We start from the raw sequence: 27,803 nt of genomic DNA on the forward strand, positions 1-27,803 counted from the left end.
ATTTCTGTAAAATTATTCAGATTAGGATGATTTTTTTCCCCTAGTTTTTCCAAGAGAGGGCGAAGATCCGGTTTGAGATTAGCAGACGAGTTTGAATTTTTGAAATGGACGGCGGACGTTTACACCAAGTTCGAGTCTCCAAGCGAAATCCGGACGATTGGAAGTTAAATAATGGATATTATATAAGTTGGAGCGAGAAGGAAGAAGAAAAGAGGAACGAAACGATGTACAAATCGAATAATTTACAGAGAAATAACTCGAGATCCGGCAGACTGAGCTTAAGAATGTCTGCCGTTAAAATGAATGCAAATCAGAAGTTTGGTTCGTTGAAGTTAAAAATGAACAAATTGACTAAGGTACGTTTAAGTTTGAAAGACGAATTTAATTAATGCATCAATTTCATAAAATGGAAGCATAAAAAAGATTTTTTTATCCGAAAAAAAACATTCAAATTTTTCTTTTACGTCATTATTATTATTATTTTAAATTTCAGGGGGCGTTGTTCTTTACGACCCCTTCCGACGTGCCAATTTATGAAAATTTATTGCATGAATAAATCCTTTTTCATAACTTTAAAAGGCACACTTTAAAACTTCAAAAATAATTTTACTAATTTTTGGAAATTTTTTGCTAAATGATTAAACTTGTTTTATTTAAATTAATTTGTCAAGGTTAAATTATTCATAAGTTTGTTTATAATCAGTCTCATTGACATTTATACATTTTTTGCAAGGTGAGGTAATTAATAATCGAGTTATTTATGTAAATCAGAGTGGACGGGGAAAAATCAAGATATCGGCTGTGTCGGTCACTTTTGGGTACTGATAGTTAGAGTAAATGAAAGACACTACTAAATGTGATGAAGTGCCCAACGTGTTCCAAAATGGCACTACCGTAAAGGGCATTCGGCAGAAAATACTCGACGGCTCCGGAACTGTTGGGTCTGCCGAATGCGGCCGTTGTTTTGTGATCAGATATTTACGGTTGAGAATACATGCGAGATACTTTGTTCCTATTTCTCTTCCCTTCTGGATTCTCCAAGCATGCCCTAAAAATTGGTCCTACAATTTTTAAAGGTTCCTCTCAATCGTTTTCTGAGAGGAATCTTGCGTAACTCGGTATAGGGTTTAAAAGGTCGGGAATCCGTGGGTATAACTCTAACCTTTTAAAAACTGTAGAATATTTGTAAGCAAATAATTTTGACAGAACTTGAAAATTAAATTAGAGAGGAAGATTTCTAGAAAAATATATATGATTATTAATTAAAATTTTATAATGTTAGATTGTCATTAGGTATGTTATAACAAAATACTGCACTTATTTTTAAATTTTATTTAATATAAGATGCCTACCAACAGGAAAAATTTTCAAGTACTGATAGCTAATAATAAAAATATGGATTGTATAATGCTTTTAAAATAAAGGAAAAGTAATAATGCAATATATGAATAAATGCAAAAGATGTCTAAATGCCAAACACACACTTCTCTTTTTATGTAATTTATTTTGCCCTTTTCAAAAATCTCCATTTGATTAATTCTAAGAAAAAATATTCATACTTCCTCTTCTAAAAAATTGCTGCTTTTTTTTTAAAGGAAAATTCTTACAATTTTCATACAAGACTGCTAAATGAACTTAAGTGAATTTTAAGATTTGACTGTTTTTATGATTTATTTGAATGTGTAGTGAAAATTAGTCTTTTTTTTTTTTCTGCCTTTATCGTGTGATTGAAGCAGTCAGAAAAAAAAATTAATTGCATTTTTTTCGCTACGGAATCCACCAGTGGCCTAATGGATAACACCGTAGAATGCCGGTTGTCGGTTCCAGATTTGCACTTGACCGATGGGCTAGCTGTGTGGAGTTTTCTTCGTGTGTCTAATAGCTCAATAGGGGACAATTTCCCATAAGTTTTCCTATGAGGCCCTCCCCTTGTCAGATTGCCCATATGTTGTTTCCTTATACCATTGATCCAATCCAATCTAATCCCTTCAATACAGCATCATAATGTAATGTAAGGGAAAATCTGGTCAATTACATTAAAAAATTAAGAACATAACAAAAATTTTATAAACCTTTGACTTAATAGTTATGCTAGAAATAGAGAGTAAATATATTAAGTGGTTTTATTTTCCCAGCTGTTACAAAGTATTGTAATCTCATGTTTGACCCTCCAGTTTTTTTGTAAATCTTGATATTTTGAGACCAGAATCCAAAAAAGTCAATAAAAAAAGGAAATATTTGTATTTTTTTATTTTATTTAATATCTCAGGATATGGTAAAGATTAAGAAATGAAATTTAGCATGGTAACTTGTATATAAAGGGCAATTGTGCTATTAAATTTTGGTGGTTAAAGGCTGAGGAAGCTGGAGAGAGAGAGGATGGCATGTATCATATTTTGAGAGATTGGACTTAATTTTACTGGTTATTGGCATTTACAATATTTTTAAAACATCTCGTAACAGGTGGCACCAAGCATAATTTTAATTTCAAGCTAGTTTCAATTAAGCTTTGTTTATTGCTTAAATTTTATATCCTAGTATAATTGAAAATTATTGGACTTCTTTCTTGGTCTCCTTAACTAGGCTGACCATAACATTTACAGTTTAACTGGGAACACCAGGGCTGTGGAGTTTTGGTGTTTTGGCTGGAGTCGTCAAAAAATCTGCCGACTCCGACTCCCTTTTTACTTACCAACTTGTTATGTATATGAAACGGAGTCAGATGGTAAGGAAAAGTCGGAGTTGGAGTCGATAGATTTTTACGCGACTCCACAGCCCTGGGGAACACATTTCAGAATCAGTGAAATTGGGGTCTAAAACTGACTGAACTTTGGTTATTTTTTAAAATTCATTTATTAATTGGTAATATTATACATGTGACTTAATAAATCTTCATTTCCAATTTAAAATAAAAAACTAAATTTACTTTATTTCTACTAAATTATGTCGTCTCTCCTATTAATATTCTATACTGATTTAATCTTGGCTGCATTATTGATTTTAATTTATAATTACTAAGCAAGAAATATGACTAGAGATTCCAATATATCTTAGCCATTTATTTTTATATGATAGTTGTTGACTTGACATTGAGAATTATTTACAATTTTTAAATTATATAATGACATGATTTGCCTATACAAACAGATATAAATATCTAGCATTATCAGACTCATTCTATACATATTCTTGTCTCCCAATTACAATAATCACCTGTATATAATTATTTTGTAGTTGGCTTGGTAATATTTTTGTTCAAAATCTTAATGTTTTTATCAATTGTACCGTCAAAGGTCTTAATAATTGTTTTAATATTAGGTCTAAAAGTTGATTGGTCCAAACTAAAAAGTGAACTATAAAACTTTTAATTAAATCAATAAATTTAGATATACCTCACAACTTCAAATGAGGAGATAACTTCCAGTTTTCTTATTTAACTTTACCTATCAATATCTCTTTTCCAACAGGGAAAAACAAACATCTTAACATCTCTCCCAGGTCTGATCATTCTATGGCAGCACAACACACCAGATTTTCAAGATAGTACACTTAAACTACAAACCGACAAACATGATGCTAACTCTATGGCACACTTCAAGTAGCTAATCCAGAAAATGATGCCCTCGTGCCACTTGCCTAGTATTTAACAAATTGTAATATATGATACGTTGAACAAATAAATGGCCAAACTCTGCATGGAATTGTTTTTTGTATGCCATCTTGTGTTAAAAGATAAAGGTATTTTGGTGTTAGAATGAAAGTCAAATAAAAAATATATATTATTTGCATAAATTTTAATTTTATTAAATTTGCTTGATAAGTAAGTTATAATGATTGGATGATTGGCTCTTTTTTGATTGATTAAAATTGAAATATTTTTGTTTAAATGTGCACAATAAACCAATTAATATTTCATGTTATCATCTCAGTTGCTAGATAACTTATTAAATTTTTTTGATATTCATCCTTTGATTTATAAATTGGCTCGATAATTACTTTCCGTTGCAATTGTTTAGTGTCAAACTTGAAGATTTTTCTTGTTTTTCCCGATGTGAATACTTTTTTTTTAGTTTGTTATACATAAGTCCCAGTATAAGTTTAGGAGTGGTATTTAATGGACTTTCACTCCATGTGTAATGACTCCACATCCTTTCCATTCAGATGTGAGTCCTTTAGTTTCAGCCTGTATATTTCAATTTTTTCAATAGTTGCCACATATACCAATGACCTGATTTCTCTAGCCTTATTCCATAAAATCTTTATATCTTTGGCATTATCATAACAGGCTAGTGCCACTGCAAAATTCTTGGCGTATTGTACATATATTGCCTTACTCCTCGTTCTATTATTTTCAGCCAGTGTAATGTAAATCCTGGTTCTCTGTCATCTGGGATTTTGTCCTTGTTGTTTCTTAACAATCTGTAGATTAGGATTTTATATATATACTAATCTAGAGCCACACAATACCATCAACTGTATGTATTGAAGTCATCCTGGTTGAATAAATTCATTTCACATATATTTCGTAGGATACTTGTTTGATGGTTGGATTGCCATTAAAACAAAACTTGTATAAGACAATTAATGGCAGTTTTGTTATATCTGAGTGCATTTACTATCTGTGACATCCTGCTAAGGTTTTTATTTGTATCATCGATTCTTATGCAGAGATGATTCTCCTTTAATTGGGGGTCTGAAATCCAATGACTTTAACCAAAAGGATTATGCAAACCTGCTGGGATGTAAAGCAGGAAGACTGACTTCAAATACACTTTAGTACTGTATAAACTTGGCCATAATGCATATTTTATAGTATGAATATTGTGTTGGAATGTTTTCTGATCCTTGCAATGGTCTATAAACAGTTCAAAAATGTTAATCTATTACTGTTTGGTGTTGAGTTTAAGTGCACTCATTCGTATTGATGACTTTCTCGCAATGCTTAAGACTCTGAAGATTTTGGCGTGTAAAGTAATTCGGAGACAAGGTTAAAAACAGTTTTTGAATAAAATGGAGCATGCCATCAAGTCCCATGTGTTTTGTGTGAAACTGTTAAGCCAGCAGTATTATTATTATGTCTAGAATGGAATACCCATGCAAGGTAATTCCCATACTGTTGACAATTGAAAGATTAGCAGAGCGGAAGTGACCCATTTTATGTTAGACAATACAAATAGGCATCATTGACACATTTTTAGATTTGCTTCTACAACAAAAATTTGTCATTGTTTTCAAAGAATGTGTTTCTATTTGAATGAAAACTTCAAACTCTTCAGTATTGTATGACATCAAATTGTGTGTGATATATTTCAAGATATACAGTAATAATCAAAGTGACATTTTTATATATCATTTACATAAACTGTTTATGGAAGAAATTTGTTGCAATTCATAATTACTTTAGTATGCAATTATCTACTACATGCTTTGCGACTGCATGAATCTTAGTTATTCAGATTTTTCCCCAGAACTGTGTATAGAATTAGCTCTTATTGTTTATATTAATCTATTTATATAAAGTAATATGAGTAATAGTTGCATTATGGAATGTTACTAGGGGTTTGATGCCAGTTTTATTTCTCATAACCAAGACTCAATATCAATAGATGAAATGATTAAAAAATTTAGTAAACTGCCATTGCCAGAATAAATAAAAGGGCTTATTGGACTTTATAGAAGCAGTAGGTTAGCTGATGTTAATATGGAAAGAATATCACACAAAATCTTTCACTTAAGAGAGATTCTAGAAAATGTCTGAGCAAACTTGCCAAGCACTACAAAACACTATTGATAGAGAATGGCAAAGATATTAGCACAAGACAAAAAATTAGATATTGCTAGGTGCTATAGGTTAGCATGTACTTACTGTTTAAAAGGTATATTACTTTATATTAATAAATTAATATAAACAATAAGAGCTAATTCTATACACACTTTGTCTGTGGAAGTGATAAGAAACTCTACAGAAAGGATCGGAGAACAAGAATCAATAAACTATCTCTACTGTGATTCTGGTCATTCATTCGTAGACATTCGTAGCTGGAAGAGGCAGAAGACCAGGTTCACTCAGAGGTATTACCTGGTTGTGAAATGGTATAAATGAAGAGGAAGCTTAGGAAAGGGGATGAAAGTGGAAGTCTCATGGGTGCCTGCATTGCATTTATTCAAGAACAACAAAATACAATACAGATTAGTTAACACTTGTAACTAATTTAAATACATAAAGCCTACTACCACTTGGGTACAGGTCTGGTCATACAGAAGAATAAAACAGGTGTTGTATGATAAGAGTGCTCTGAGTTACGCATGTCAACATTGAGCAATTAATGGTAATGAAGAGACAAGCACTACTAGCAAAAGTTAACCCACAAAAGGAAAAGGTCTTAGAATTGCCAGGATTTGTGGTAAAAACATGGAAAATCTGTACTCTATAACAATCACAAGAGATTATTACACTGAAGTTTTGTGCTCTTCTACGGGTGAAGAACAGAGAGAGGTGTATAGGATCTATCCTTATCAACTGCTAACGGATTTTTGCTATTAAATCTAAGGTCAAAGAAAGAAATGTTAATTAATCTTGAAAGATAGCTTATTTATAAAAACTTATTCTCTTTGTTGTATAAGATCTGATTGAGAGTAAGTGGAATTTAATCAACATAATTTTAGAATAAAAAATTTATCAGAAAATGAAAGGATAAATTTAGAAAGGAATTTCCAGAATATATAAGAGTTTTTAAAAGGAGGAATTTGTGTTTTTTTTTTATAGTTCCACGTATCCAATTTGCAGAAGATTGACATGTCTAAGATTGGTTGGGACTGACAGATGGCAAATAGTCATTCCAAGATGGTTGCCTGTGTCAGTGGGAGAGTTTTTGCTAGTTATCTTGTACGTGTCACTCGAGTCTTCTTGTTTTGTGCACTTTTTGTAATTTTCAACTCTTGATCTTTCAATAAAGAAAAGTTTTGATTAGACCATCATTTTGGAATCGAGGAAATATTAGGATACAACAGAACTTCAGTTAAGTTGTTTTTGTGAGAACATTCTAAGAGTAAGAAGGTTAAAGGTTAATGAATATAACTTTCAAAATTTTATACCCTGTAAACCAGTTTNTAGGTATAATTCAGAATAAATGTATTTATAATTTGCATATTTTGCATTGGCGGACACATGATTCATTCTTTTACTACCAGGGATATAATGTCGCTGCTACACTCTTATTTTTAATCTATGATTAAAAACATTATGCTTAAAGTGCAGTTAAATTCCTTTCAATTAAAGAATAAGACATAGAGGCTTATTTCGCTTATGATTTGAATTAGGATCTTCCTGAAGGAAGCGCGATTCGAATTCGCTATATCATCTAAATATTTATACAATCATTTATTTAGCACTTAAAATTTAATATTCCGTTTATTAATCCGCACTTTTTAATTAAAAATAATAATTCTGATAGAGAAAATGTATTTGATAATAGCAATACAAATTGGAAAAAAATTGAATACCAGTCGCCATTTTGAATTTAATGCAGTAAATTTAAGGTGTAATAGTAAAATCTCAACTCTTTTCTTTAATAAATATATTCAACTATTATAAAATAAAATGGTGAAAAGAGTTTCGCCATTTTATCTATGGAGAGAGAGATTCAAAATGGCGCCCAGTCATACTTCTCTAGTGATTGTAATAAATCATTATAAATCACAACGGTTGTAATAAATCATCATCAAAATTATTTTATGAAGTATTAAATACTAGAAAAATTATATATATTTACTACTTTGTTAAAATGAACCTGATAAACGAGTAGAAAGTTTATCGTGCAGTCGCGTGGAGGTCAAATTTTTTGCTCATTTATGATTACATAAAATGTGTTTTGCTTTTATGAAATGTTTATTTCCTTATTAAAAGAAATAAAAACGCTGAAATGAGTTAAACCGAAAATTTTTTATTTATTTTACTATTTAGCTTTATGTACATTCGAATCGTTTAAGTCCGGGAGGAAAGCTGCAAAAGAAAAAACGGGTACTTTTAGAAACAAATGTATCCATAAATATGAAAAAAATATTTTTGTTTAGCAGTAGTAACTTACCATTTCAAGAATTTACCAGATTTTTCCGTGACCGAGGCCAAGACCGAGACCATAGGCACCATAGCCACCATATCCGAGTCCGCCATAACCATAACCTAATCCATAGCCAAGACCGAGTCCATAGCCATAGCCAAGACCATAGCCGTAACCTGGGTGACGGACGGTTGTACTGTAGGCAACAGCACGTCCTACGGGGAATCCTCCAAAACCTCCGAGGCCATAGGCACCATAGGCTCCATAGCCGAGTCCTCCGAGGTATCCGGCATAAGTGGTGGCCACCAGGGCGAAGAGGAGAGCTGCGATCTATATAAAGTTTACACGAGTAAAGATCATTGCTGGTAAACCATTGCTAAAGTACGTAGTATATATTTAAGAACTTACCATTGCCTTCATGGTTATTGGTGTTGTTGTATTGATAGTTCGAATCTGAACGATGATCCGAAAGCGGTTCTCGCTTCTTTTATACAATTATCGGAATCAATTAACCTTGATGGAACATAAGGTTTGACATTCCAAGAAACTTGTCCGGTTGAGGTCATCCACACCCTTCACCGGATGACCTTCCGTACATTATTGTCAGATAGTGAAATACGAATTAATATCACGAAGCGGCGGCATTTTAATTCTTTATTTTCTTTATTTACTTCCTTGTCGGAGCCGTGGGAAGGTCGTCTACTTTGCATTACGTATCCCGAAATAGAGCAATATGAATTTTTCCATTGAACGTTGGGCGTTAGATATTTCTTTGTCCAAAAAAGGAAATTATTCGAAAAAAATTATACCGACACCCTCAGAAAAATTTTAAAAAATTTAAATTTTTTTAAGTATACATATAAAAATTTCAGGGGGCGTTGTTCTTTACGACCCCTTCCGACGTGCCAATTTATGAAAATTTATTGCATGAATAAATCCTTTTTCATAACTTTAAAAGGCACACTTTAAAACTTCAAAAATAATTTTACTAATTTTTGGAAATTTTTTGCTAAATGATTAAACTTGTTTTATTTAAATTAATTTGTCAAGGTTAAATTATTCATAAGTTTGTTTATAATCAGTCTCATTGACATTTATACATTTTTTGCAAGGTGAGGTAATTAATAATCGAGTTATTTATGTAAATCAGAGTGGGCGGGGAAAAATCAAGATATCGGCTGTGTCGGTCACTTTTGGGTACTGAAAGTTAGAGTAAATGAAAGACACTACTAAATGTGATGAAGTGCCCAACGTGTTCCAAAATGGCACTACCGTAAAGGGCATTCGGCAGAAAATACTCGACGGCTCCGGAACTGTTGGGTCTGCCGAATGCGGCCGTTGTTTTGTGATCAGATATTTACGGTTGAGAATACATGCGAGATACTTTGTTCCTATTTCTCTTCCCTTCTGGATTCTCCAAGCATGCCCTAAAAATTGGTCCTACAATTTTTAAAGGTTCCTCTCAATCGTTTTCTGAGAGGAATCTTGCGTAACTCGGTATAGGGTTTAAAAGGTCGGGAATCCGTGGGTATAACTCTAACCTTTTAAAAACTGTAGAATATTTGTAAGCAAATAATTTTGACAGAACTTGAAAATTAAATTAGAGAGGAAGATTTCTAGAAAAATATATATGATTATTAATTAAAATTTTATAATGTTAGATTGTCATTAGGTATGTTATAACAAAATACTGCACTTATTTTTAAATTTTATTTAATATAAGATGCCTACCAACAGGAAAAATTTTCAAGTACTGATAGCTAATAATAAAAATATGGATTGTATAATGCTTTTAAAATAAAGGAAAAGTAATAATGCAATATATGAATAAATGCAAAAGATGTCTAAATGCCAAACACACACTTCTCTTTTTATGTAATTTATTTTGCCCTTTTCAAAAATCTCCATTTGATTAATTCTAAGAAAAAATATTCATACTTCCTCTTCTAAAAAATTGCTGCTTTTTTTTTAAAGGAAAATTCTTACAATTTTCATACAAGACTGCTAAATGAACTTAAGTGAATTTTAAGATTTGACTGTTTTTATGATTTATTTGAATGTGTAGTGAAAATTAGTCTTTTTTTTTTTTGCCTTTATCGTGTGATTGAAGCAGTCAGAAAAAAAAATTAATTGCATTTTTTTCGCTACGGAATCCACCAGTGGCCTAATGGATAACACCGTAGAATGCCGGTTGTCGGTTCCAGATTTGCACTTGACCGATGGGCTAGCTGTGTGGAGTTTTCTTCGTGTGTCTAATAGCTCAATAGGGGACAATTTCCCATAAGTTTTCCTATGAGGCCCTCCCCTTGTCAGATTGCCCATATGTTGTTTCCTTATACCATTGATCCAATCCAATCTAATCCCTTCAATACAGCATCATAATGTAATGTAAGGGAAAATCTGGTCAATTACATTAAAAAATTAAGAACATAACAAAAATTTTATAAACCTTTGACTTAATAGTTATGCTAGAAATAGAGAGTAAATATATTAAGTGGTTTTATTTTCCCAGCTGTTACAAAGTATTGTAATCTCATGTTTGACCCTCCAGTTTTTTTGTAAATCTTGATATTTTGAGACCAGAATCCAAAAAAGTCAATAAAAAAAGGAAATATTTGTATTTTTTTATTTTATTTAATATCTCAGGATATGGTAAAGATTAAGAAATGAAATTTAGCATGGTAACTTGTATATAAAGGGCAATTGTGCTATTAAATTTTGGTGGTTAAAGGCTGAGGAAGCTGGAGAGAGAGAGGATGGCATGTATCATATTTTGAGAGATTGGACTTAATTTTACTGGTTATTGGCATTTACAATATTTTTAAAACATCTCGTAACAGGTGGCACCAAGCATAATTTTAATTTCAAGCTAGTTTCAATTAAGCTTTGTTTATTGCTTAAATTTTATATCCTAGTATAATTGAAAATTATTGGACTTCTTTCTTGGTCTCCTTAACTAGGCTGACCATAACATTTACAGTTTAACTGGGAACACCAGGGCTGTGGAGTTTTGGTGTTTTGGCTGGAGTCGTCAAAAAATCTGCCGACTCCGACTCCCTTTTTACTTACCAACTTGTTATGTATATGAAACGGAGTCAGATGGTAAGGAAAAGTCGGAGTTGGAGTCGATAGATTTTTACGCGACTCCACAGCCCTGGGGAACACATTTCAGAATCAGTGAAATTGGGGTCTAAAACTGACTGAACTTTGGTTATTTTTTAAAATTCATTTATTAATTGGTAATATTATACATGTGACTTAATAAATCTTCATTTCCAATTTAAAATAAAAAACTAAATTTACTTTATTTCTACTAAATTATGTCGTCTCTCCTATTAATATTCTATACTGATTTAATCTTGGCTGCATTATTGATTTTAATTTATAATTACTAAGCAAGAAATATGACTAGAGATTCCAATATATCTTAGCCATTTATTTTTATATGATAGTTGTTGACTTGACATTGAGAATTATTTACAATTTTTAAATTATATAATGACATGATTTGCCTATACAAACAGATATAAATATCTAGCATTATCAGACTCATTCTATACATATTCTTGTCTCCCAATTACAATAATCACCTGTATATAATTATTTTGTAGTTGGCTTGGTAATATTTTTGTTCAAAATCTTAATGTTTTTATCAATTGTACCGTCAAAGGTCTTAATAATTGTTTTAATATTAGGTCTAAAAGTTGATTGGTCCAAACTAAAAAGTGAACTATAAAACTTTTAATTAAATCAATAAATTTAGATATACCTCACAACTTCAAATGAGGAGATAACTTCCAGTTTTCTTATTTAACTTTACCTATGAATATCTCTTTTCCAACAGGGAAAAACAAACATCTTAACATCTCTCCCAGGTCTGATCATTCTATGGCAGCACAACACACCAGATTTTCAAGATAGTACACTTAAACTACAAACCGACAAACATGATGCTAACTCTATGGCACACTTCAAGTAGCTAATCCAGAAAATGATGCCCTCGTGCCACTTGCCTAGTATTTAACAAATTGTAATATATGATACGTTGAACAAATAAATGGCCAAACTCTGCATGGAATTGTTTTTTGTATGCCATCTTGTGTTAAAAGATAAAGGTATTTTGGTGTTAGAATGAAAGTCAAATAAAAAATATATATTATTTGCATAAATTTTAATTTTATTAAATTTGCTTGATAAGTAAGTTATAATGATTGGATGATTGGCTCTTTTTTGATTGATTAAAATTGAAATATTTTTGTTTAAATGTGCACAATAAACCAATTAATATTTCATGTTATCATCTCAGTTGCTAGATAACTTATTAAATTTTTTTGATATTCATCCTTTGATTTATAAATTGGCTCGATAATTACTTTCCGTTGCAATTGTTTAGTGTCAAACTTGAAGATTTTTCTTGTTTTTCCCGATGTGAATACTTTTTTTTTAGTTTGTTATACATAAGTCCCAGTATAAGTTTAGGAGTGGTATTTAATGGACTTTCACTCCATGTGTAATGACTCCACATCCTTTCCATTCAGATGTGAGTCCTTTAGTTTCAGCCTGTATATTTCAATTTTTTCAATAGTTGCCACATATACCAATGACCTGATTTCTCTAGCCTTATTCCATAAAATCTTTATATCTTTGGCATTATCATAACAGGCTAGTGCCACTGCAAAATTCTTGGCGTATTGTACATATATTGCCTTACTCCTCGTTCTATTATTTTCAGCCAGTGTAATGTAAATCCTGGTTCTCTGTCATCTGGGATTTTGTCCTTGTTGTTTCTTAACAATCTGTAGATTAGGATTTTATATATATACTAATCTAGAGCCACACAATACCATCAACTGTATGTATTGAAGTCATCCTGGTTGAATAAATTCATTTCACATATATTTCGTAGGATACTTGTTTGATGGTTGGATTGCCATTAAAACAAAACTTGTATAAGACAATTAATGGCAGTTTTGTTATATCTGAGTGCATTTACTATCTGTGACATCCTGCTAAGGTTTTTATTTGTATCATCGATTCTTATGCAGAGATGATTCTCCTTTAATTGGGGGTCTGAAATCCAATGACTTTAACCAAAAGGATTATGCAAACCTGCTGGGATGTAAAGCAGGAAGACTGACTTCAAATACACTTTAGTACTGTATAAACTTGGCCATAATGCATATTTTATAGTATGAATATTGTGTTGGAATGTTTTCTGATCCTTGCAATGGTCTATAAACAGTTCAAAAATGTTAATCTATTACTGTTTGGTGTTGAGTTTAAGTGCACTCATTCGTATTGATGACTTTCTCGCAATGCTTAAGACTCTGAAGATTTTGGCGTGTAAAGTAATTCGGAGACAAGGTTAAAAACAGTTTTTGAATAAAATGGAGCATGCCATCAAGTCCCATGTGTTTTGTGTGAAACTGTTAAGCCAGCAGTATTATTATTATGTCTAGAATGGAATACCCATGCAAGGTAATTCCCATACTGTTGACAATTGAAAGATTAGCAGAGCGGAAGTGACCCATTTTATGTTAGACAATACAAATAGGCATCATTGACACATTTTTAGATTTGCTTCTACAACAAAAATTTGTCATTGTTTTCAAAGAATGTGTTTCTATTTGAATGAAAACTTCAAACTCTTCAGTATTGTATGACATCAAATTGTGTGTGATATATTTCAAGATATACAGTAATAATCAAAGTGACATTTTTATATATCATTTACATAAACTGTTTATGGAAGAAATTTGTTGCAATTCATAATTACTTTAGTATGCAATTATCTACTACATGCTTTGCGACTGCATGAATCTTAGTTATTCAGATTTTTCCCCAGAACTGTGTATAGAATTAGCTCTTATTGTTTATATTAATCTATTTATATAAAGTAATATGAGTAATAGTTGCATTATGGAATGTTACTAGGGGTTTGATGCCAGTTTTATTTCTCATAACCAAGACTCAATATCAATAGATGAAATGATTAAAAAATTTAGTAAACTGCCATTGCCAGAATAAATAAAAGGGCTTATTGGACTTTATAGAAGCAGTAGGTTAGCTGATGTTAATATGGAAAGAATATCACACAAAATCTTTCACTTAAGAGAGATTCTAGAAAATGTCTGAGCAAACTTGCCAAGCACTACAAAACACTATTGATAGAGAATGGCAAAGATATTAGCACAAGACAAAAAATTAGATATTGCTAGGTGCTATAGGTTAGCATGTACTTACTGTTTAAAAGGTATATTACTTTATATTAATAAATTAATATAAACAATAAGAGCTAATTCTATACACACTTTGTCTGTGGAAGTGATAAGAAACTCTACAGAAAGGATCGGAGAACAAGAATCAATAAACTATCTCTACTGTGATTCTGGTCATTCATTCGTAGACATTCGTAGCTGGAAGAGGCAGAAGACCAGGTTCACTCAGAGGTATTACCTGGTTGTGAAATGGTATAAATGAAGAGGAAGCTTAGGAAAGGGGATGAAAGTGGAAGTCTCATGGGTGCCTGCATTGCATTTATTCAAGAACAACAAAATACAATACAGATTAGTTAACACTTGTAACTAATTTAAATACATAAAGCCTACTACCACTTGGGTACATGTCTGGTCATACAGAAGAATAAAACAGGTGTTGTATGATAAGAGTGCTCTGAGTTACGCATGTCAACATTGAGCAATTAATGGTAATGAAGAGACAAGCACTACTAGCAAAAGTTAACCCACAAAAGGAAAAGGTCTTAGAATTGCCAGGATTTGTGGTAAAAACATGGAAAATCTGTACTCTATAACAATCACAAGAGATTATTACACTGAAGTTTTGTGCTCTTCTACGGGTGAAGAACAGAGAGAGGTGTATAGGATCTATCCTTATCAACTGCTAACGGATTTTTGCTATTAAATCTAAGGTCAAAGAAAGAAATGTTAATTAATCTTGAAAGATAGCTTATTTATAAAAACTTATTCTCTTTGTTGTATAAGATCTGATTGAGAGTAAGTGGAATTTAATCAACATAATTTTAGAATAAAAAATTTATCAGAAAATGAAAGGATAAATTTAGAAAGGAATTTCCAGAATATATAAGAGTTTTTAAAAGGAGGAATTTGTGTTTTTTTTTATAGTTCCACATATCCAATTTGCAGAAGATTGACATGTCTAAGATTGGTTGGGACTGACAGATGGCAAATAGTCATTCCAAGATGGTTGCCTGTGTCAGTGGGAGAGTTTTTGCTAGTTATCTTGTACGTGTCACTCGAGTCTTCTTGTTTTGTGCACTTTTTGTAATTTTCAACTCTTGATCTTTCAATAAAGAAAAGTTTTGATTAGACCATCATTTTGGAATCGAGGAAATATTAGGATACAACAGAACTTCAGTTAAGTTGTTTTTGTGAGAACATTCTAAGAGTAAGAAGGTTAAAGGTTAATGAATATAACTTTCAAAATTTTATACCCTGTAAACCAGTTTTACTGATTGGGTACAATTTGTACTCATTGTTTTTATTTATAAACTTATTTTATTTTATATTCCTTACTAGTATATGAATATAACTGATTATAAGGTATATTTTGCCATGTTTTGGCCATTTTCCATATCTTGTAAGAATTGATATTTCACATAAATTTGTTACAACAGTAGCAGTCGGTAGTCGACAATCAACTAAATGCAGCCAAAAGATGTTTTTAAATTTGAAGCTGTCTGGTTGGCAGCCAAAAATATTATGTTAACTTGATAATTTTTTAAATTTAGAATATATAATAGAATAAGAATTAGACAACAGATATATAAAGTGGGTACAAAATAAAAGCATTTTGAAAATGTCAGTTCTAAGAGTTCATGTTGAAAAAAAATGTTTAATTGTACTGTACCTATATATTGAGAAGACCTTAAAGAACAAACGCACATGCTGCTTAGATACAATTTGCACCCATTTAATAAATGAAAGTTTGTTCAAATTTGATCAGAATTATCTTTAATTCTTTATTCTGCTATAAAATTTCAAATAATTAATTTTTTATGGGAATGACAACAAAAACAATTTGACATTAATTACCCTGGTGGAGATTGAACTGTCGGATAAAGCTTGACGAGGGAATTGTCGTTGATATATCGGTATAAAAACTGAGCTAGAGTATTGCAATGATCACTTTGTGATTCTCTAGTTCAATTTTAGTATCCAAAAAATGGTCAGATTAAAATAATTACATAAATATTCACTATCTCAGGTGGCTATGATTCATTAATACTTTCTCCTAGCTTTCTATGTTAACGGGCATAATTAATATTCAGCAATTAGACACTTGAATGATCTTCGTGACTATAGAAATTAAAATGCCTGGAGTCTAGGCAAATATAGTTGGAATGTCAAGATTTTAATTGTTCTTTTTTTGACAAATATGGATCATTTAGCAAGAAAATTCTTATTTACATATAAATTTTTTCTCTCGTGTTTTTGGATATCATAAAAATCCAACAAAGGTATAATCTGAGAAATATTTCAAAAAAAGTCTGTGTATTTTATATGTATGTATGTATGTCAAAGATTATAAACAAATGTTCTTAAATGACTAAAATTATATACATGATTTGAAAAAAGACTAATTTATAGTGGTTTTCTTGAATGTTTTTATTACATTAAAATAAGATTGTTTTTTCTCTTATCAGTGGATACAGAGGACGGCCAAAGGAAATGGCTACGAGGGCAAGTCGTACAGTCCGTTACGCAATGCCAAATCTCCCGTCAAGCTGTATTCTCCCTTTTATATTGTCACTCCCAGTCCTCGCACGCAGGAGTCGAAACGCAGGCAGAATCTACACAGGCCCAGAAGGTGAGAAATAGTTTCCAATTATTTCTTTAATTCTTCACAAGAAGGTACAACGCATTACACATTGACCGAGTCACTTATTTTTTTTCTATTTGGACCATCTTAAAAATTTCTTTTTAAGAAAATTTGAATATGACACAAGGTGCCCTTTAAAGCCATCTCTTTGCTCCGAAATCTGCATCAGTTGTTTTGTTTATGCAAATTCAAATATACAATGTTGTTGGTGTGCAGAACATCAATTACATAGATTTGGGTAGAATTGACTGAGTTTGTGTTTTAAATTAAGGGTTAGAAAAAAGCAGAAACAATAAGATTTAATAACAAGAATAGAAACTATTGCTAGCTAAAGCTTTTTTGGTGTTTAGGTCTGTTTTTGTTGGTCTTTGGGTTTTACCTGTTCGATTTAAAATGTAAAAACCAATATACCTTGATTATAACAACAGTAATTTGCCTATAAGAAGAAATCAATTTAAACCAAAATTATCTAGCTTAGATTAACAATCCAGCTTGCAGGCTAGTTGTCTGGAAAAAATACTAAAAAGTCTCTTAGTGTATTTGCCGATCACTATGTGGCCTCTTGTTAGTATGTGTGAAGTTTTATTCCGATATGCTTGAATTGTAAAATTTGTATGAATAATTTTACAAGCATATATTCAGATTTTTTCTGAAAGCATTCTTTGTTATTTTGACATGGTGGTCCGAGTGTACCGATGTATGGTAGACGGAGTATCTTTGCACTCAATTCGTCATAGACAGTCATACTACATATGGCCGTCGTCGTTTTTGGAGGGTAACAACTCGGTGGGATGCTGCTTAGTGATGGAAGGACAGTGTGACAATTTTGGTATTAGTGAACAAATTGAATGTTTTCTACACCGAGGAGTGTTTGGGCTTTAATTTATCACCAACATCTATACATACATCTCTAGTTTAAAGTGTTTAGTACTATTGTGGACAACTTTATCACTGTATACATGGAATCACTTATAAAAAAAAAAAGTATGATGTATCTGCTGAAACAAAAGTTTTCAGTCTTAGATCAAAAATTGAGTAATATTGTTAATTAATTTTGTTTCCATGCTTGACTTATTGAGTCTGTTCTGATATGTTTTTTGTACTTATTCCAACAGATGTGCTTGGATATTTTTGGATTTTTAAATACTTTGCACGTGGAAAGCTGTATTGCAATTGTTAAAACAAGTCATCTACAAAATTTATTGAACTGTTTGGTAGTTTCTTTCAGACATTTTAATATGAAAAATGCTACATAAAAGGTTGTTTTTAAATTTTCTAGTTTGTAATACTTATAAAATTGTTTTCTTTCAGATGTGAATTTTCGAGTCCCGTTGCTTAGTAAAATGGAAGAATGCGTCGGACGGAGTTCATGCAGCTACTTTTTAAAGTATTATATATATATATATGCACGTTGTATCGTTTGTAATACGAACTACGTGTGTGTCATTTTATGAAGGCCCAATTTTGGCAGCTAATCAATTTCATATTTTTTTATACGAAGATTTTTGTATCGTGCTAGTTTTTAGACGTAATTGTAACTATATTTTTTGTCGATCACGCAAGTTTTGTTACAATAGTTTATTAGATATAAAGTTTTTATAAATGGTGCATCTGCATACGAAGTTACTCTCGCGAACGGGAAGATTGGTAAAAAATAGGGCGGGTGCCGCCTCCGTTCGGACCTAATTTTTTTTCGGTGGCGGTTCGCTACTGTCTTCGCTAGATTCTTCTTGCTTTAGCGTGGGAGGACCATCTGTAACAAATCAAAAATTTATTTTAGCCTCAGAATTTTAAATGGTAACGTAACTAAAACGGATATTCGGAGTAAACACAAACTGGATAAATTTGTTTTGTTCTAAGCATCGATTCAAATGGAAGTTTTCAGACTTTCTTATTGGGAACAGTCAGAGTCAAAATTAGTTTTTTTGATGCAACACACTACCAATAGAACTACAATTTGGTACTTTTTAATGTGGACTTAATGTTATTACTTTGTATCTGGTTGATTTTAAATCTTAGCACTTTGTATATGAAAGACATTGACAAATATGCCTTTTTAAGTGCACCTGAAAATGTTTGTTTAGAATAAATTTATTGGCCTTCCTCTGGCTGTTCTTGATAATGACAATTCTCCACTCCCTTAACCTATAAATCCCGTGTTGTGGCTAACTAGAATTTAATAGTTCAAATGTTTAACATCAAAATTTTTTATTCATTATTTAAACATCTCTTCCTCTCTCATATTTTAAATGGAAGTTTCTGGAACTTAAAAAGGCATATTTGTTAATGTAGGTTGTGTATAGAAGTTAACTACATATATATTTGGTATAATGCAGTTAGATAATCTTATTACAGATCAGCTCTTGTTATAGGAAGATAAACATCAGATTTGACAATACATTAATCATGATGTTTTAACCTTCTTACAACAAATTGCCAGTGTGAAAGAATCTTATCAGTATGAAAAAAAGCCTTTTGTTTTAGTCTATTTCAAGCAGAAATTGTTTTTATAAATCATGTTAAAAGAATCTGACAAGACAAGTGGCTTGTGATTACAGATATCTACAGCAGTCGGAATAGTAATTGCACTTTGATTTCCGTATACTCTAAGTGGCATTTACCTTCTCTAGATCTAATTATTGGTTATCTGCTCGGCAACGATTCGGAATCACATTTCGACCAATCGATACACGACTTCGCAGAGAAAATTCTGTACGGAACTCCCGAGGAAAGACACGTTTATTCGAAAATCTTCACACGTTTCTCTCGTACACTAAAGATGCACACATGCTAAATAAATTACACATTCTTTTTATAGAGATTTTAAGTTAAGCTAAGTCAAGTCATATTTGCTTTCCCCCCTCTGTCCAGTACTGCTTGATGACGTGGCTCCCTAGAAAAGATCAAGGGAAACTGTGAAACAAATTTAATACAATTAAATATTTGACAACTTTCACACAGATTTTGTAAATGCACTACATTCACATTGCATGCATTTTTTAGCAGTTCTAGAGATTAGGTGCACAGCGGAACCTTGGAAGATTTATATATGGTTCTTGCAGTTTAAATACATATTTACCTAGTTTAAACTTCTAACATCAACATTGAGGTATGAAATTTTAAATTTATGGCTAACAATACCAATGTTAAAATATACAGTAATTATTATAGGATTGTTAATTGAAGAATCTATAAGATTTATGCAATATGCATTGATGTTTTATTGGTCCTAGTATACAAAGTATAATTTTTGATTCTCTATTATGTTTCTTATAAGGCCAAGCTACAAGCCACAGATTCCCCACCACAAGATTGGTAGGTTTTGCCATGGTTCATACTTTAGTTATTACCATATGGTATCAATATTTACAGGCCATCTTGTTAGACTGCAATTGTACAGTCTCTCGATTAGATGCTTCCATATGGTTATAAAGTACCGAAGATTATTTTGGTGCTTAATTACAGGTTTGCCAGTTGCTGGGTCAAAATCATTACCACTAAATTCTTATTAGACAAGGTTCCACTGCACAATGCCACTGTTTATAAATTTTTTTTTACTAGTTCGAGCCACTTAGAAACTAATGCAATTAATTTATTTTTACACCTTTTATTAATGAGGACTAGATGAAAAATAATTTTCATTTGAACTCCATTAAAGTGTAAGCTCTAAAAATTTCTTCTATGTACCTGGAGACAAAATTGTTTTTATCAATGACCAATTGCATTTAATTAGCACTCTAATCATATCATTTTATAAATTTCAGATCCATATTATATTGAAATAGAGATAACAAAAAAGTAAATTGTAAACTACAGTTAGTAGTAAATACATAATCAGTCAAATTATTTTGCATCTGTTCACAATCTGATTTTTTTATGAAAATCATGAAAGTGGATGTAATGTAACATAAGCCTTTTATATTGAATTATAATAGGAAAAAATTGGTAAATTGTAGAAAAAATACTGGCTATTTGTGTACATTAGTTTCTAAGTGACTTTCAATTACTAATATAAATCAGCAATTTTTACAACAATAAGCATGCATACTACTACTATTAAACTATGAAGTAAGCAAATTGCTTTTAATAATTTTGCACAATAAAGCCAAATTTAGCAATGATTAGCAATTCTATTTTAACACCGGCTTAAAAATGTTTTATTTCCTAATTTGCAAATAAGAGATTGCATTTTATGTGGGATATTGGAATGTGAAATAAATAACATGTTTCCTCTAAGCTATGCACCCGTCCGGTGTATTCTTGTAGTGTCGAGCCACGGAGTCCGACGACCAAATGGGAGACGGAATAAGGTTTGTCGTAGAACAATGTTATATTTTGTGGCCACCAATATAATAAAGACCCAGCAATTATTTGAATGTATAAATTCCGTAGAATGACGTTGCCAATGCCAGTAATTTTTCACATCAAATTTAAGGTAAGTCGAACTTTAGATCTCTCTACATTAGAATTATTTTTTCACAAAAGCTGGAAACTTGAAGAATAAACGTAAGATATATTCATTTTCATAGTGGAGAATATTTGTGAACAGAGAATGTAGCAAATCTGAGAAAAGCAGCATTAGTTACAACTCTGTATTGTATTGCAACGAGATGTTTCTAAACTACAATTTATGCTAGTAAAATGTAGTTGCTGATCTTTAAATTATGGACTGACGAGTCAGTTACAAATTGAACTTCTTCTAAAATCTCTATACTTACAATGTACTTTAAGCTGAAAATGCAGTGGGTGAAATTGAGACAGTAATTTTCAATTACAATTGAACATGTCTACTAGCACACTAGAAAATATTTGGAAAAAAATCATCTAGATGGCTCATGGTAATTAGTAATATTTAATGTAAAATTATTATTGTATTTGTGCTTTTTCTACTTCTCTGCAGAATCAGTTTTATTAAATTTTTCTTAGTAATAAAATTGATTATTTCTGAAAGAATGAGCAGAAGCAACACGGGCAAAGCTAGAAAAGGATGTTAATCTGGCATTTGTGGGTCGTAATATCAAATTTATCAATTTATTTTAATTGAGTTATAAGCATGAAAATTCTTTGCACGAGAGTCATGTCACAAAGGATTAAGTTTATCACAACCAGTCAATGTGAAAGTACAGGTATCCCTCATACAACATGACTTTTCTCTAAAACAATTGGAAAATTCAGAATATCCTCTCTACAAAATTTCGCAATTTTTGCATGTAAACTCTGTTCAATATTTTTTTTTTGTTCAAGCAAGCATGCACGTTGTCTCGAATTTTCAATATACTAAAACCCGTGGGCAATTTAAAATTTGTTTTGCGTCTTTTGTTAGTACAATTTTTTTCTTCTTTGTTCTGTTGTTGCTTTGAGTTTAGCCCTCAGGGCTGTCCATAAATTATATCTGCATTTTTATTGAAATTTTTACTCCCCCTCCCATTGTCCCAGTTTCCATAACCCCCCTCAACTTTTATACAGTTTATCACTTTATGGATAATAAAAATTTAATGAAATAAAATATACATCCATTGAAATTCAACGTTTGTCTGGCTTGTCATAACCCTTCTCTCGCCCATTGTGACCACATTTATGGACTGCCCCTTAGCATTATAAAAACAAAACACAGTGACAGACAGATTTGTATTTNGTCAAAGTACAGGTATCCCTCATACAACATGACTTTTCTCTAAAACAATTGGAAAATTCAGAATATCCTCTCTACAAAATTTCGCAATTTTTGCATGTAAACTCTGTTCAATATTTTTTTTATTCAAGCAAGCATGCACGTTGTCTCAAATTTTCAATATACTAAAACCCGTGTCAACGCTTTTTGTCAGTACAATTTTTTTCTTCCTTGTTCTAACTTTCCTATCAACTAGTTTGTTTCTGTTGTTGCTTTGACTTTAGCCCTCAGGGCTGTCCATAAATTATATCTGCATTTTTATTGAAATTTGTACTCCCCCTCCCATAACCCCCTCAACTTTTATACATTTATATAGTTTATCACTTTATGGATAATAAAAATTTAATGAAATAAAATATACATCCATTGAAATTCAACGTTTGTCTGGCTTGTCATAACCCTTCTCTCGCCCATTGTGACCACATTTATGGACTGCCCCTTAGCATTATAAAAACAAAACACAGTGACAGACAGATTTGTATTTAAACATTTTAAGGCAAGTGTTATTTACTTACCTACAATTTAAAAAAACTTATTTGTTAAAATGATAAACAAAATACAAGGTTATCTCAGTATTCCAACACCAAATTCTGGGGAAAAAAAATCAGTGTGTACTCAAACATTACCCTCTAGAACAAAATTTTCTATTAAAAATTTTTTTATGGATGACAAAAATGTGATTGAAAATGTTGCCGATATTTCTGATCAAGATTAACAAAACCACTCAGACGAGGGCATTTTCTTTCTATAATGTATCGCCGCCATCTAACTAAAATTAATATTAATGCATGATACAGGGCTTTTAAGTGTGATTGCTTTATTGATCATTAGTTAATTATTATTAATTTATTTTCAAACATATTTCTCTAAGTAATAAAAGAATAGTACACTTCTTTGAAGCCTAACCTCATGTTTTGTATAGTGCAGATTTGCCTAACAAGACTAGTTATGAGGGAAAAAAAGTTCCAAAAACATGTGTTATATGAGGGATGCCTGTATATTAATTCAGCCTGATAAATCTATACACACAGTTTGTGTAGTTTCATGTGTTTCCTGTGCATGAAATTTTCAAGATTATAGAAATGCCATTCAAAGATTTGAAGTGACTAACAATAGCATACTTGGTGCAGTAAGGCTTAAAAAATCTCTCTACAATATCTATCATAATCATTAGAATATCAGCAAATCTTGAAAAAGACTAAAGTAAATCTTAATATTAATGTAACATTAAAACATCACACCAATGCCAGGTCAATAATTATTGCCTGGTGTAGAAGAGAATGATGACTATTTGTTACAATATACATTATTTTTCAATATATTCAAGCCATTACTCCTTGGAACCAATAAATATTAGTCCAGCACATAATTTTCATGCTTCCAATGGGTAACTTTGTTCAAGAATTTTTGCTTTTATAATAATAAATTGAAGCAGCAGGATTTTAAACATAACATTTAATTCATTTAAGACAAGCCTGATTTAACACAAATATTTTTTGATTTTAAAGCTCTAAAAGAATAGTTTACATGCAAATCAAATATATTTTTAAAACTAACATTTGGAAAAGCTGATAAAATGTGGAGCCTTTGTAATGCTAACAATGTCATCTATTACTGTTTAATATTGTATTTCCTCAATTCTACTTTGTCAAATTAATCTTACATTTGCAGCCCAAAACAACAATCTGAAGTTATTGCATACAGACTGTACAATGTACCAAGAGATATTTTGGTATACTGACCAGTGGTCGGATGAATTTTTGAATTTAACATTAAAATGTGCATTTCGAGAATATAATGCAGTATGTGCTGAAGAGCATTGAAATTACAGTTGTCAAACCTTTGTCTTTAACAAAACTACAAATGTCACAAAATATAAGCAGAAAGTAAGTTTTGCAATAATTGACTGGATCTTTAGTAAATAGGTAGCCATGATATTTTGACATTTTTAAAACTTAAAGATAGTTTGTTAAGTCATGAAGTGTGTGAACTATAAACAAATTATATAAAATTTGTTTGTGTAAAACGTAGACCACCTCCACTTTTGGACAAAAGTTACTATTTCTTTTACCCCGAATATCGATCTTAATTATTACTTACCATGGTGGCTGTCTGGAAATTGGGCATCGCTGCTGTTTTCGGGGAGACTGAGATTTGTGGCTTCGTCGCTAGGCGGCTGAGATTCGATTGTTTCTGCCTGAGAATCTTGACTGATGTCTACAAAACCTACACAAAAACCGTTTTTGTTAAGTATATAATATATACTATAATATAAAATAATACATTTTTGAGAAGTCAAACTGGAAAGGACAAAAAAGAAAAAAATTACCATTATGTTAAGAGGATCATAAATATTGTAATGAAAACAACATACCTAATACAAAATTTGAATGTATTTAATTCTAATGTAAGAAATTTTATGTTATATATATATACTGTTGTAGTAATACTTCACCCTACATCAGTAACTGGTTTCAGATGATGCAACTTAAGTCAAAAAATGATGCAAGTTGAATAATAAGCATAAGCATTTCTCTTAAATACATGAATATAATGATAGGTCAAAGGAAAAAAAAAAACATACTATTCTCATTATACAGCTTTTTGCTATAACAACCTTCCGATTCTTATATCACAGTTTTGATGGGGGAAAAAAAACACACACAATACAGATATTCACTGATTCAGGCACAATGTGTAACTACCATCCTGCAACTATCAAAGCACTGTAAATAAGGTACCATTTACTGATAATTATTTTGTTACATTTAATGTTTTTTATTTTCTTAAAAAAATTTTTTTTTATTTTGTATGTTGAAATCAACTGGGAACATTATTGTGAAATATTAACAAAGTTAGCTTTGGTTAGCTTTGACTTTTGAAAACATGTCAAGTCATACAATGTATAGTCAATATGCTAAAAGGTTAAAATCCTTAATATGAAAAACTATAAAAAGCACATTACAAGTAATTTCTTTCTAAATGAAATTTTGACCAAAATCTCTTGGCATAAGTTTTGACAACAATTTCTTTAATGTGGATTTTCCAAAATTTATTTTTCTATTTACTTCTACAATTTTGAGGTCATTCAAATGAAACCTGACTAATGGATATATTAAAGCACAGAATGTGTATAGTGAATCAATCATTCTCCATTTGAAATGTATGTGGAAACACTAGGCTCACACAGCAGTGTCATATGATGCTACTGTCACATGAACCTACAAACAAGCTGCGTTTGTTTAAACGTCAGGCAGATACTCCAACTTTCGAGCATGGATGCATCAACAACTGAGCTGGTGAAGTTTACCACCTGTGGAACCACCATAAATGCTCAGTACGTGGAATTTTTAAAGTCTCTACAAGCTTCCATCAAGTCCAAGCGGCCTGGTCTGCTTTCACAAGGTGTCATTGTCCATGACAATGCCCACCCACATTATGCAAGAGTCTTGTGAAATTCAAGTGGGAAACACTCCAGCATCCTGCATACCGTTCTGATTTGTCTCCATACGATTTCCATATTTTTGAGAAGCTTAAGAGTCACCTGAAAGGGCATAGGTTTAATCAGATGCTGAAGTGGAAAATGTACTGTATGTACTAAATAAATAAAGTGTTTAATATGAGGGTCATTCAAATGAAACCCAACCAAACACGTTCATTTAGAAAATCAATGGTAATTTGTTTTAAATGCTTTAAACTAAAAATCTTTAGTAGTATTTTTTTTATTAAACCCCAAATAACTCCCATAATAAAACACTCAAAACAAAAATTATCATATATAATCCTCAGATTTCTTGTAAATCAACAAAAAAGGCTGTTTAAATCCAGGTGAAAATGACAATGCCTAAGTAAAGATCTTGCATTCTATAATAAAATAAATATAAAAGTTTCAAATCTGGATTGCCATTTTACATCAAGTTTTATGTATTAAATATTGACTTTAATGTGTAAACAAAGTGAAAATAATTATTTCTTGTTCTAAGGAAAATATTTTTTCATAAATTTATTATTTAAATTTATGAAAAAAATGATTATCTTTGTAAGATATATTTATTTAGAATTAATTAACTATTGTTTTCCTTTCTAAATATTTAATCAATACAGCATACACTAGAAATAGAATTGAATGCTTTTCATATATTAATTTAATGGTAATTTTATTCTCAGACTTATTACACAAGAGTGGAAATAAAATCACCATTGAATTAAGTTTAGCAAATTTATATAAGAAAATCTTAACCAGACAAGAAGTGATATTAAGAATACAAGAATTGAATGTCATTACTCTGTTTTTGTCACTTAGTGTTAAAATACAAAGAGCAGCAAATATATGAATGAAGTGCATGTTGAATATTAATTCTTAAAAATTATTACCATAAAAATACTAACCTATACTAGATTCCTCTGTCATTCCTGACATACAGGTCGATTCGGATGTTTCTAACCTTTTAATATCTGGTCCACTCCTAATATCTAGAAAATCAAACAGATTTTATTATTACAATAAAAGAATCAAACACATTCAATATTTTATGTTTGTAAAAAAGTCTTACTTTTTAGCAATACAAATGACTTTAATCACATATACGATTTATATATACAGTAGAGCAGCATCAATTATCCGAATACTGATCAACCGAAAGCATCCCAGTTGGCAAATTCAAATTTCTGCTAGCGCTGTGGCGCTGCAATATTTGGCTGTCTTGGGCTACTCCATTATTATTTTTGTTGGTGTGTGTGTGTGATTTAGCTGGCAGCACTGGCACAACCATGAGAAGGTATCTAAGGACCGAGGTCCTATATTATAATCTAGGACTTTGCCTAAGGACACGCCAGTATTTGAACAAGGCTTTTTTTCCCATCGTGAGTGGTGAGCTTTGCTTGTTTTGTGTGGTGTTTTTCTGAGGAGTGTGTCTGGACATATGTCATGCTGAATCGGAATGTTTTTGATACTAGATTATCATCCGAAATATAATTTTTCTGTTTTTATATTTTTCGATATATGTATTTTGTTTGTGCAAAATAAAGAAATAATCATGACTGTTGTATCATTAAAAATTATTTTTAAAAAATTTTTGTTAGGCTTAACATTGACAAAAATTCAACGCGAAGCGACATGCAATGGAGAAAAATTTCAACATGGGCTAGGTTAATAAATTTTTTCGTACATAATCGGTTATCCGAAACATCGATCTACCGAACAACCCCAGTCC

General features: G+C 31.2%; 3 protein-coding genes across 5 annotated transcripts in view; 1 reads left to right on the forward strand and 2 right to left on the reverse strand.

The window, feature by feature from the left end:
* The first annotated feature begins 39 nt into the window (after positions 1–39).
* Positions 40–18,368, forward strand: LOC111637771. The gene is made up of 3 exons (XM_023383346.1): positions 40–356; positions 16,744–16,907; positions 18,231–18,368. The coding sequence occupies exons 1-3, from the start codon at positions 105–107 to the stop codon at positions 18,256–18,258; spliced, it is 444 nt and encodes a 147-aa protein (XP_023239114.1). The 5' UTR covers positions 40–104; the 3' UTR covers positions 18,259–18,368.
* Positions 7,934–8,876, reverse strand: LOC111637804 (glycine-rich protein-like). Its single transcript, XM_023383369.1, has 3 exons — positions 8,469–8,876; positions 8,088–8,390; positions 7,934–8,002 (listed from the first exon to the last, which is right to left on the reverse strand). Exons 1-2 carry the CDS (start codon positions 8,478–8,480, stop codon positions 8,100–8,102), a joined length of 303 nt encoding a protein of 100 aa, XP_023239137.1. The 5' UTR covers positions 8,481–8,876; the 3' UTR covers positions 7,934–8,002; positions 8,088–8,099.
* Positions 18,135–27,803, reverse strand: part of LOC111637755 (B-cell CLL/lymphoma 7 protein family member A-like) — a 29,604-nt gene continuing 19,935 nt past the window's right edge. For 2 of the 3 annotated variants that reach the window (XM_023383321.1, XM_023383337.1), the window contains 3 exons: positions 26,980–27,063; positions 24,691–24,816; positions 18,135–18,672 (listed from right to left, as the gene is read on the reverse strand). In XM_023383321.1, coding sequence (XP_023239089.1) covers positions 18,602–18,672; positions 24,691–24,816; positions 26,980–27,063 — 281 coding nt within the window. In that variant the 3' untranslated portion in view covers positions 18,135–18,601. Of the gene's footprint in view, positions 18,673–19,403; positions 19,813–24,690; positions 24,817–26,979; positions 27,064–27,803 lie in introns of those variants that run through there. The other variant, XM_023383327.1, reaches the window with a different exon arrangement.

Source organism: Centruroides sculpturatus, unplaced genomic scaffold (assembly GCF_000671375.1).
Source record: "Centruroides sculpturatus isolate CEXI.00-Female unplaced genomic scaffold, Cexi_2.0 scaffold251, whole genome shotgun sequence".
NCBI lineage: Eukaryota > Metazoa > Arthropoda > Arachnida > Scorpiones > Buthidae > Centruroides > Centruroides sculpturatus.